Source organism: Gadus macrocephalus, chromosome 12 (genome assembly GCF_031168955.1).
Source record: "Gadus macrocephalus chromosome 12, ASM3116895v1".
NCBI lineage: Eukaryota > Metazoa > Chordata > Actinopteri > Gadiformes > Gadidae > Gadus > Gadus macrocephalus.
The window spans coordinates 23448712-23459335 of record NC_082393.1 but is presented as its reverse complement, the minus strand read 5'-3'; the positions used below and the strand labels follow the sequence as shown (position 1 = coordinate 23459335).

The 10624-nt window shown below is 45.4% G+C and overlaps 1 protein-coding gene across 2 annotated transcripts; it reads left to right on the top strand.

The window, feature by feature from the left end:
• Positions 1-3696: 3696 nt before the first annotated feature.
• Positions 3697-10137, top strand: rx1 (retinal homeobox gene 1). Of its 2 annotated transcripts, none has more exons than XM_060067841.1 (4): positions 3697-3991; positions 5343-5687; positions 7362-7624; positions 7984-10137. In XM_060067841.1, exons 2-4 carry the CDS (start codon positions 5372-5374, stop codon positions 8470-8472), a joined length of 1068 nt encoding a protein of 355 aa, XP_059923824.1. In that variant the 5' UTR covers positions 3697-3991; positions 5343-5371; the 3' UTR covers positions 8473-10137. The 2 variants fall into 2 exon arrangements, with proteins under 2 accessions (XP_059923824.1, XP_059923823.1); XM_060067840.1 differs by having other exon boundaries at positions 5340-5687.
• The last annotated feature ends 487 nt before the right edge of the window (positions 10138-10624 follow it).

Here is a 10624-nt window from a genome sequence, read left to right as displayed (position 1 = left end):
CCCCCCCTGGGAGGGTCTCTCCTCCCAGCCTCTTAAGGTGCCCCTGAAGCTAGCATCTTAGCTAACACAAAGTGTATACTTGATGCTCTTCTTTGATGCATACGGGAAAACAATGGGAAACATCCCCATACACAAACCACCACCAGAACCCCGTCACCCCTTCATCCATCCCCCTGTACACACACACACACACACACACACACACACACACACACACACACACACACACACACACACACACACACACACACACACACACACACACACACACACACACACACACACACACACACACACAGTAAGACTGAAACGTATTCCTGCAAAAAAAATACATACATACATACTGTATATACAACTTTCAAGTTTCAGTACAAGTTTGACTCAACTGTTGGTCTCCGACAGAGCGGATGGTCTCCGTTGCCTTGTGCAACAAACTACCTCTGCAATATGCTGAAATTAAATGTCATTGCAAAAGCTGCCCCCATGATGACTAATGCGGGAAGGGGCACTTTCAAAACATGCCACACGAGAGCCGTGCATGCTGTGCGAGTAATGTGATTGTACAATGATTTTGTGCATGTTTCATTTCAGGGTTTTTTTCAGAACAAGAAGGAACTCTCATCAGATGAAGCGCGGGTCCCACCCTTCAAACTCTACCAGCTGCGGTGGCATAGTTGTCTCAACTATGCTCTGTCTTCAAACAGTTGAGTCAAACTTGTACTGAAAATTGAAAGTTGTATATTTGTATGCATGTATGTTTTTTGCAGGAATAAGTTTCAGTCTTACTGTGTGTGTGTGTGACTGGGCTTTAATGGTACGCTCTCTACCTGGTGAGCCACAGGGGCGCCCCCACATTGGTCAAAGGTTAAGCAAGGCGTAGGAGGACGACAAGTACATTTAACTGATGACGTCCTGTTTCAAGAGGAAGGTCGGTCGGACTCGAGGGGTCAGCACGAGGAACTAACGTCTCCAGCGTTCTGGTCGTGGCTTCCTCTGGATATGTCAGTGCCATGAGAGAAACATAGAGTTAGAGAAAAGAGTAGATGCTTTTTATTAATATCAAAACAGAAATAACCAGGGGGGACCCTCTCTTGTGTTGGACTCTCCGCCGGGGTGGATCTCTGGACTTATTTCAAGTGAGCTCTCGAAGACGGATGACAAATTAGGAATGCGTTTTACAATTTAAGTTACAAACAGTGAGAGTTAGGAGCTTTATGTGTAACACAGAGCACACAACAAGAGAGCTCGAGACATGAGAGGTAATGAAAAAAAAATGAAAAGAAATCACATGACCTACCTTATTTTCCCTCTCTCTCCCACTTGCTCGTGCTCTCTCTGTCTCCCTGTCTCTCTCTCTCTCCCCCTCAGTAAGCTGACACAGCGTTTACGCATTAGCTGCTCTTGTCTCTAATAGGATCTGCGGGACTTAGGTCGTCATCTGATAAAACTAAGCAGCTTGGTCACTGCACTGTTCCTTCTTAACCAATCTATGCTCAATTACGGTAATGGGAAAACAACTGTGGAAGGACGAAAATGTATTAGCAAAATCATGAGAGGCTAATTGATCAGTTTACATACAATCATTGTTCCCTAAGCCTGTTGGCAGGGACAGTTGCGTTGCTGTCGCACTGCTGCCGTCAAACTACAGATGAAAAATGAGCCTGCATGGCTAAATCTGGCACGTTTAGATGTTGAACCCTGGTGCTCATGTTTATTAATGTGCGCTGAATAAAGAAATCTAAATAAGTAAGAAACGGCTGAACAGAAATGTGTTTTACGGTCCAGGGTGCAATTTTGCTCTGCTGTTTAATATTTCCCTTCTATCTGATTTAAAAATTACTGGACGTAAAGTTTAGCTGTGTTGGCCTCAATGGAACAACTTTTGACTATAATCAACTGTTGACTATAATCAAAGTGAGCAGTGTTATGTTAAGTAGACAGACACAATCAACTTGTTAAAGTAAACCATAGTGTATTTCTACTTTCTTGTAATCCCTATGGTTCACGTATGAGGTGTAGCTGTAGGAAATGAGCACGATGGCATTAAAGCCCATAGCATCTGTGTTTATCACACTTCATACTGTACACATACTGATAGCAGGCCTAGGCGCTTTAGAAATGAACGCCTTATGAGTTGGCCCCTTACATTTACCCATTCATACACAGAGGGTGTTGTGAACTTTGCAAGGCGTAAAAGCCTACTCATTGTGAGCAGTAAGGGTTAGCTGCCTTGTTCATTGACACACCGACAGTCATAGCTACGAGGAGATCGAAACTAGCAACCTTCTGACAACATGCTCTTCTCCCTGAGTAGTAAAGCAATGCAACGATATTCCTCACTTTACTGCGATCACTCTGTCAGGGTACCTTCAGTCAACAATCCTTTGCTGACACTTTCATTTCATTCCTCTTATTTGACCAGTGATGGTCTTCTGTCGTCCACTTTTATCTCGTTTTTTTTTATTGAGGTCACAGGAAAATCTCCTCAGCGTCAGTGGAGTCACGGCTGATCTGTGTGACACTCACTTCACTAAGCCCTGAGGAACCTAAGATACCTCCACTGACTCCAGACGCACGCACGCACGCACGCACGCACGCACGCACGCACGCACGCACGCACGCACGCACGCACGCACGCACGCACGCACGCACGCACGCACGCACGCACGCACGCACGCACGCACGCACACACACACACACACACACACACACACACACACACACACACACACACACACACACACACACACACACACACACACACACACACACACACTGAAAATGTACAGGATGTTTTTTCCTGTTTATCTATTTTCTTTGGTTGGGCGTCCTTTTTTCCCCAATTGATTTGGTGATGATTTTGGATGGATTCCTTTGAAAATGGAATCCTTTTGAAAAAATTATTATAGATTGATAGAATACCGCTCTTCTGTTTTATCTGCTCCCTGTGCATCAGATACACACTTGTTGGCTTGTTCAATATGTTGTAGAAATACACAAACACACACACACACACACGCACACGCACACAATTATCAATTATTCTATTATGATGATAGATGAGGATATTATGCATTATGATAAATGTTTTACAATGATAACTTTTATTTTAAGCCCTGAGGCTGGTAGTACAATATATATTAATGAAGTTAGGGGCCTCAATGGCCAAATTCTTCCTGTTTCACACCCTAATCGAAACCCAAAAAAGTACACTAATTGAATGCATGGTTTCATATTGTCAAATAAAATTTCAAACATATTTAATACGCTGAATTGAAAGAAAATCATGAATTAACATTGATATATCCTTATTCTCATCTCTACAACGTCTATTTTGATGTCACACATGGAAATTAAGTCTGGATAAGTGTTAACTTTCAGTGGGTCTTTATCTCTCAAACAACGCATTTATAGGTCCTTATATCGCTGGGTTATCGCTGGCTTCCTCCAATGGAAGTGAAGGTAAAACAGACCTTTTAAAACAATTACTGCACCAAGAAAACAACTGCCAGTCATTCTTAGAGAGGAAGGATTCTAATTAATAAACCTCCACTAATCCCCTCCTTGTTTTACTACACAACAAGCATTCTCTACCTCGCTCTACCTCCCTCTCTCTCTTCCCCTCTCCCCCCTCCCTCTCTCTCTTTCTCTCTCTGGGTCCCAGTCACTCTCTCTCTCTCGCTCTGACCCCAGTCTCTTGCCTGCTCTCTCCCTAACCTCTGCTACAGTTTGAACCAGAGGGTGAAACACACAGCAACTTGTGGCTTTCTTTCAAGTTAATTATTTTGTTTTTTCTGAGGACTGGAATAGTGACTTGGAGAGAGAGAGAGAGAGAGAGAAAGAGAGAGGTATGGTGTTCTAACGGTGGTTTAGTGGCGGTTGTGACGGGTCTTGGAGTTAGCGGTGGAAACTCAGGAGTTGGCGAGAAAGCGGCTCAGAAGAACAGGTGGAATACTCACCCTCGAACCGCTCAGCACTTCACCTCACTGAGGTAGGCTCCCGGCGACCAAAGCACTATGGTCCTTTGGATTGAGATTGGTATTAACTTGTACAGCATTGGTTTAATATTTAATGTGTATTAGTCTTTTTCATATCATCGTATTAAATAGATGTTTTTTTATACTTTTTTTGTCTTTAACTTTTCCAATAACATTAAAAGTCAAGTACAGTATACTATTTGGACAATCAGTAGTATGATAGTATTACTTAAAACAATAATTCACATGACGGTTTGTTTTTTACATACAAATATCCTACTAGCATATGGACATTATACAGTACAGTTAATATTAAGAAAATTAAACCACAAGAATTCCTGTAACAAGGCTTGCAACAGTTAATTAATGTTGTGTGTATTAATTATATTGTAATGAGATCCTAAATATACTCTCTAAATAGTTTACAATAGGAGTGAAATGAATCATTAAGATGTGTTGATATGTTTTAATGGGATTTTTACTGATTTGAGTTAATTAACCAAATGGATTGTTATCAGTGGATCATATTGGCATACAGCGATATTTAATATTATTGTTCTGTATGCATTCTGGTTTGTGACTCAAAATCAAACAAAGACTGATTGTTGGTTGAGTTGTTGGTTGCTGTTAATTAATGCAGTGATTAAAATCTGCTATTACAGCTCTCAACTTATGCACAAAAAAAACACTACTGTCTAAACCAACTGTGTAGTTATTAATAATAAAAATGAAACAAACTAAACCTGTCACCATCCATACCCTAACTCTCTCATCCTCTCTATTCCCTTACCCTCTCACCCCCTCTTCCCTTACACTCTCACCGTCTCTTGACGGTGAGAGTGTCAACTTATGCACAAAAAAAACACTACTGTCTAAACCAACTGTGTAGTTATTAATAATAAAAATGAAACAAACTAAACCTGTCACCATCCATACCCTAACTCTCTCATCCTCTCTGCCCTAACCCTCTCACTTCTTGTATCCTAACACACTCAACTTTTATTCACTAACCCTCTCACCCTCTCTCTCCCCTAACCCTCTCACCCTCTCTCTCCCCTAACCCTCTTACCCTCCCACCCTCTCTGTTCCCTAACCCTCTCCCCCCCTCTTCCCTTACACTCACACCCTCTCTCTCCCCTAACCCTCTCACCCCCTCTTACCTCCTCTCCCCTCACCCTCTCACCCCCTCTCCCCTCACCCTTTCACCCCCCTCTCCCCTCACCCTCTCACCCCCTCTCGCCTCACCCTCTCACCCTCTCTCCCCTCACCCTCTCACCCCCTCTCGCCTCACCCTCTCACCCCCTCTCAACCCCCTCTCCCCTCACCCATTCACCCCCCTCTCGCCTCACCCTCTCACCCCAGCAGGACCAGGGCTGAGAGGCCCAGACACTCGGATGCATCTCTCCCTGGACACCATGAGCATGGGGGACGACAGCTGCCTCTCCCCCAGCAACTTCCACGAGATCGGGAAGGGCGGGGGGGGCGCGGCGGGGGGCCGCGTCCACAGCATCGACGTCATCCTGGGCTTCAGCAAGGACCAGGAGTCCCTGCTCAGCTCCACGGGGGGGGACCTGGGCCTCCACAGGCTGGCCGTGGAGGGCCTGGTGGAGGCGGTGAGGCTCCAGGAGCCCTCCTCCAACCACCTCCCCTACGGGGGCCACCTCTCCTCCCTGGGGGAGGGCAGCCCGGAGCAGCAGCAGCCCTACCACGGTACGTCGGCTGGGAGTGGGGACGGTCGCCCCTCAGCCTGACAGCCATACTCGATGCTATTGCTAGCCTAGCATCGGTATGGTTTTCAATAGGTGGTTACAAGAACGATACAATGCTGCTTTTTCTTGTATCTACATGATTAATGTAGACTTTTTACCCTTTTCCAACACATATATGTAAAATCCAAGGAATTAGAATTAGTTTTTTGCCCTGCGCTTTTAAAAAGGTTAGGTAAACACCACCAGCATGAGAAAATGACCTTTTTTTCCTCCCAAACTAAATGAACCTCACCCTTTAACTCTGAGATATCAAAAGGAAATAAAAATCAAAGAACAAGATGGAGGGGAGGGGGGGGGGGGGGAGGGGTCTGAGGTTACGACCAATAATGTCCCAAATCCAAATCCCATCCCCTTGTGGAATTCCGGTAATCTTCTGTGAAGATTAGATTTTACAACACTGTGGTGCTGTTATTATTAATATCATTCAGTGACAGAATCCCTTTCCTCATCTTTAATCTGTATCTATTTTCACATTCATACACCGCTAGGTGCTTTAGGAGGGTTCAGGTATGAGAACAAAAAAAAACACTATCAAACCTCTTGTTATTTACATTAAAGACATTAAAGTCTTTGCTCACAAAGTCATGACGGGAGAGCACCCTAAAAGTCAAAAGCTGACCGTCCAAGGACATCAACGTAAACATCACAACAGCAATGACGTTTCCCTCGTGTGCACGTAAGTGAATTAGGTGACCCCTTTAGTAACGAACGGGGGGGGGGGGGGTGTCTCTCGTCTCCTCTGCGTTGAGACTAAAGGGTGCTGGCTGCTAAACAGAAGGCCGTCGTAGGCGCCGTGCTTGTGACGGGCTGACAGACTGAAGAGCTGGTCGCTGAACCAAGGCTGACCCGGTCCCATTGTGGGATCCTATAGGCTTTGTCACTGTGGCCTAATGAGAGATGGATAAACTGACCCCCCCCCCCCCCCCATCCCCCCTGCTGCACCATCTCCTATGTTGAAGCCACAACTGTTTCTGTCAGGGCACAGAGAGACCACTGAAACGTTACGTGCTTTTGCTTCTTGCTTACACGCATTGTGATTTCAATGATTGGGGCAAAGTAATGACAATCATATCGTTCTAAAACATACGGCCGGTCTTGTCGTCTGATGTCTTGGTCTAACCCTTGTGATGAAAGGGAGTTCTCACTTTGCCATTTTTGTGATACAAAAAAAGGCTATTGCTATTACTGTTGTGTAGTGGACAGTGATCCGCACTCAAACAAGAATCCGTGTTTAGGTTTACTTTGTTTCTTTGATGGCTACACAATGTATTAGGTTAAATACCTTGGCTTTGTCCACTAGGTGGAATACAGATTGCAGTATTGTTAATAGAAAACCTAGCAATGAAATGCTTTGCAGGGCTAACAAAATGGTGTGTCAGTGAACTGGAATTGCATAAGTGTATACAGTAGTTGTTAAATATAATAGTAAAGAAAAAAAAAATATTTAGCCACCCATTGCATCATTAATTAAACCGCTAGATTTAATCAATAATGTTCCATCCCTGGAACATTCCTCAGCAAACAGGGCCTCACATGCAACCGACTGGTTCTCCTCCTCCCCCTGGTTCTCCTCCTCACCTCCTCCCCCTGGTTCTCCCCACTGTGTCCCCTACAGACATGGTCCTGCTGGGCACCAAGAGCGGCCGGGACCCCGGCGAGCTGAGGAGCAGCCTGGAGAGCGACGAGGACGCCGACGCCAAGTCCCCCGACCTCTGCAAGGACGAGCAGCCCAAGAAGAAGCACCGGCGCAACCGCACCACCTTCACCACCTACCAGCTGCACGAGCTGGAGCGCGCCTTCGAGAAGTCCCACTACCCCGACGTGTACAGCCGCGAGGAGCTGGCCATGAAGGTCAACCTGCCGGAGGTCAGGGTGCAGGTAGGCGGAGCCAAAGACGACACGTCGCCTTCTTCTCCCTCCTCGGTGCGATGGGAAAGTGACATTGGTGGTATGGTCACCAAACAAGCTGGGACCAAAGATCAGCTCGTTCTTTTGATCAGGGATACAACCCAATCATCGACTGGTTTGATGAATGGCATGTATCATTGCCAAGCGCTCGAAAAAAATGAGGTGAAACACGACATTAAATGGGATGAAGAACAGCGAATCACACCAAAACAAGCAAAAACACGATAGGGTCGCAATTGTCACCAAATCAGTTCTACCTCACTTGAATTGACATTATTGAACTATAAAACCACCGCCTCGCTTTACTGAAGTACCACTGTCTCCCTCAGGTGTGGTTCCAGAACCGCAGAGCCAAATGGCGCCGGCAGGAGAAGATGGACGCCAGCACCATGAAGCTCCACGACTCGCCCATGCTCTCCTTCAACCGGCCCCCGGCCATGCACTCCAACATGGGCCCCATGAGCAACTCCCTGCCCCTGGACCCCTGGCTGACGTCCCCTCTCACCAGCGCCACGCCCGTCCACACCATCCCCGGCTTCATGGGCCCCGGCCAGGGCCTCCAGACGGCGTACCAGGGGCCGCACAGCTTCCTCAACGCGCCTCCTCACCCTCCTCATCCCCACTCCCACCCCCACGGCCATCCCTCCATGGGCCAGGGGATGCAGAGCATGGGCCCGCCCCCCTACCAGTGCCCCGCGCCCTACTCTGAGAAGTACCCCCTGGAGGACGTGGACCAGCGGAGCTCCAGCATCGCCGTGCTGAGGATGAAGGCCAAGGAACACATCCAGTCCATGGACAAGACCTGGCAGCCCATGTGACTAGCAGACGGGCTGTGGCTGGCTGATTAGGAGAGGAGGAGGAGAGGAGGAGGAGAGTGCGTCCGCCGCTGCTGCTTCCCTCGGTCGAGGAGAGGTAGCCCGGTGAAAAAGACATCTGTGACCCAGTGGTACGAAGAAGGAAGGAAGGAATGGAAGATGGATTTGGGATTTTTTTTAACATTGATGTGGATATTTTTATGTGTACGAAGCACAATCCTCTTTCTCATCTCAAGTCTTTACAGCATTCCTAGAGCGTAAACTACCAGTGGCTAAACCAGTGCTTGATCCTAGTGATCAAGACATTAGAATGGTCCGACTGCAACCAATGGTGCAGTTGGGTACATGCTCGCTTCTCTTTGATAACCGGTTGAATCTGATTTGTTTTCCAGACTTCATTTTTTACAATGCTCCCCATTGATTTTCAATTTCATTTCTTTTTCCAGATAATGGCTCCACAGATATTCAGTGAACAGCACCTACAAAGCATGTTGACAGCATCCCCTTTCCATTGCAAAGATAATAAAATAATAAATACAAGAATGGACATTATAATACTGTATATTGGTCATTATAATAATACCTATATTTATTATGTGTTAAGTATAAATGTTATATTTCAATCATAGAATAAGAATAATTAGTTGTTTTGCCTAATTAAGAAAACCACAGCACATCCTATGTATTAACAGAACGGTAACGAGGAAAACATTCAATTGATAATCAAAAATTAAAGATGCCAAAACAGGAATTAAGTTGCTAAAATAATACTGGTCAGAAAAGAAAAGCACAAACTAATTTGCAAGTTTCAATCTCATACAAGGAGTATTTTGAATATTGAGAGATGACAAGACGTTGGACTTTTTATGAAATTCATTTTTTATTGTTTATTAACAATAAGATTATTCGCTGCATTAGTAAGCACCTGAATTGTTCATGCAATGTTTGGAATGGGGGGGGCTGACTATTATAGCTGTTATGTTTTCCATTGAGCACCAACTGTAGCTCTGAACAATCAGTACACTGTTTTAAGATTAATACTTTGTGTTCAGTGAAAATGCTACACACGTCAACCACGTAAATGTGAAATTGAAATTAATTAATTAAATGATTCAAATAGTGATGCCATGTGTTGAGGTGTGCACCGTTCCATAGCTGATCTCAGGACAGACACAAAGACGTAAGCGATTAAACACCAGCTCAGAGTAGACAGGGCCAAAGTAAACCAGAAAAACATTCCTGCACAATTAAAGGTCGAAATATGCATTCTATCAGAACATGCTGTCTACATCTGAAATATGCATTCTATTTTTCAAAGCAAATTTGATTGCAGTTCCACAATCATGGGCTTATGAAAAGACGGAAAGGCAGCAAGAGGGTTTGTGAGTTAAGTCACTGTTTTTCTTTAGTTTTTGCTCTAGTGGCTCCTGGAGGGTAAAGCCTACTGGCACGGTGTGTGTGTGTGTGTGTGTGTGTGTGTGTGTGTGTGTGTGTGTGTGTGTGTGTGTGTGTGTGTGTGTGTGTGTGTGTGTGTGTGTGTGTGTGTGTGTGTGTGTGTGTGTGTGTGTGTGTGTGTGTGTGTGTGTGTGTGTGTGTGTGTGTGTGTGTGTGTGTGTGGGTGGGTGGGTGGGTGGGTGGGTGGGTGTGTGGGTGTGGATGTGTGTGTATGGGTGTGTGTACGTGCAGACCGACATAGAGAACTCTGCGTGGTGTGTCCCCCCACATAGTGTGTTCTTTCTTCAGCACAATTGATCCAAACCCCATCTTCTTTGTCTGAGATTCAAGGGGAATGGGGGGGGGGGGGGGGGGGGGGGGTTGAAACGGTTGCAGGCTCTGCTAAATAGGCCAGTTTGTCTTGGACATTTTTTGTTTGTTTAGTTTCCTATTTTGTGTCACGTTGAGGTTCCACTACTGCAAGAGTGGTTATGAACCGTGGGTCACCGCGGGTCTGTTTAAAAAATGTAAACAAAAAATTTAAACCAAAATTTACTGGAAGACTGAAATGACTAGAATGACAAATGTCTGGCTGCAATGTGTGATTCATAGAGAGGCTATAGCAATGGAGCGGTACAAATATCAGGTTTGTGTTCAGGAAGTGAGACATTTTTGCACTGCTGCATCTGCTGATAAAATGAACGAGTGACACACACACGTT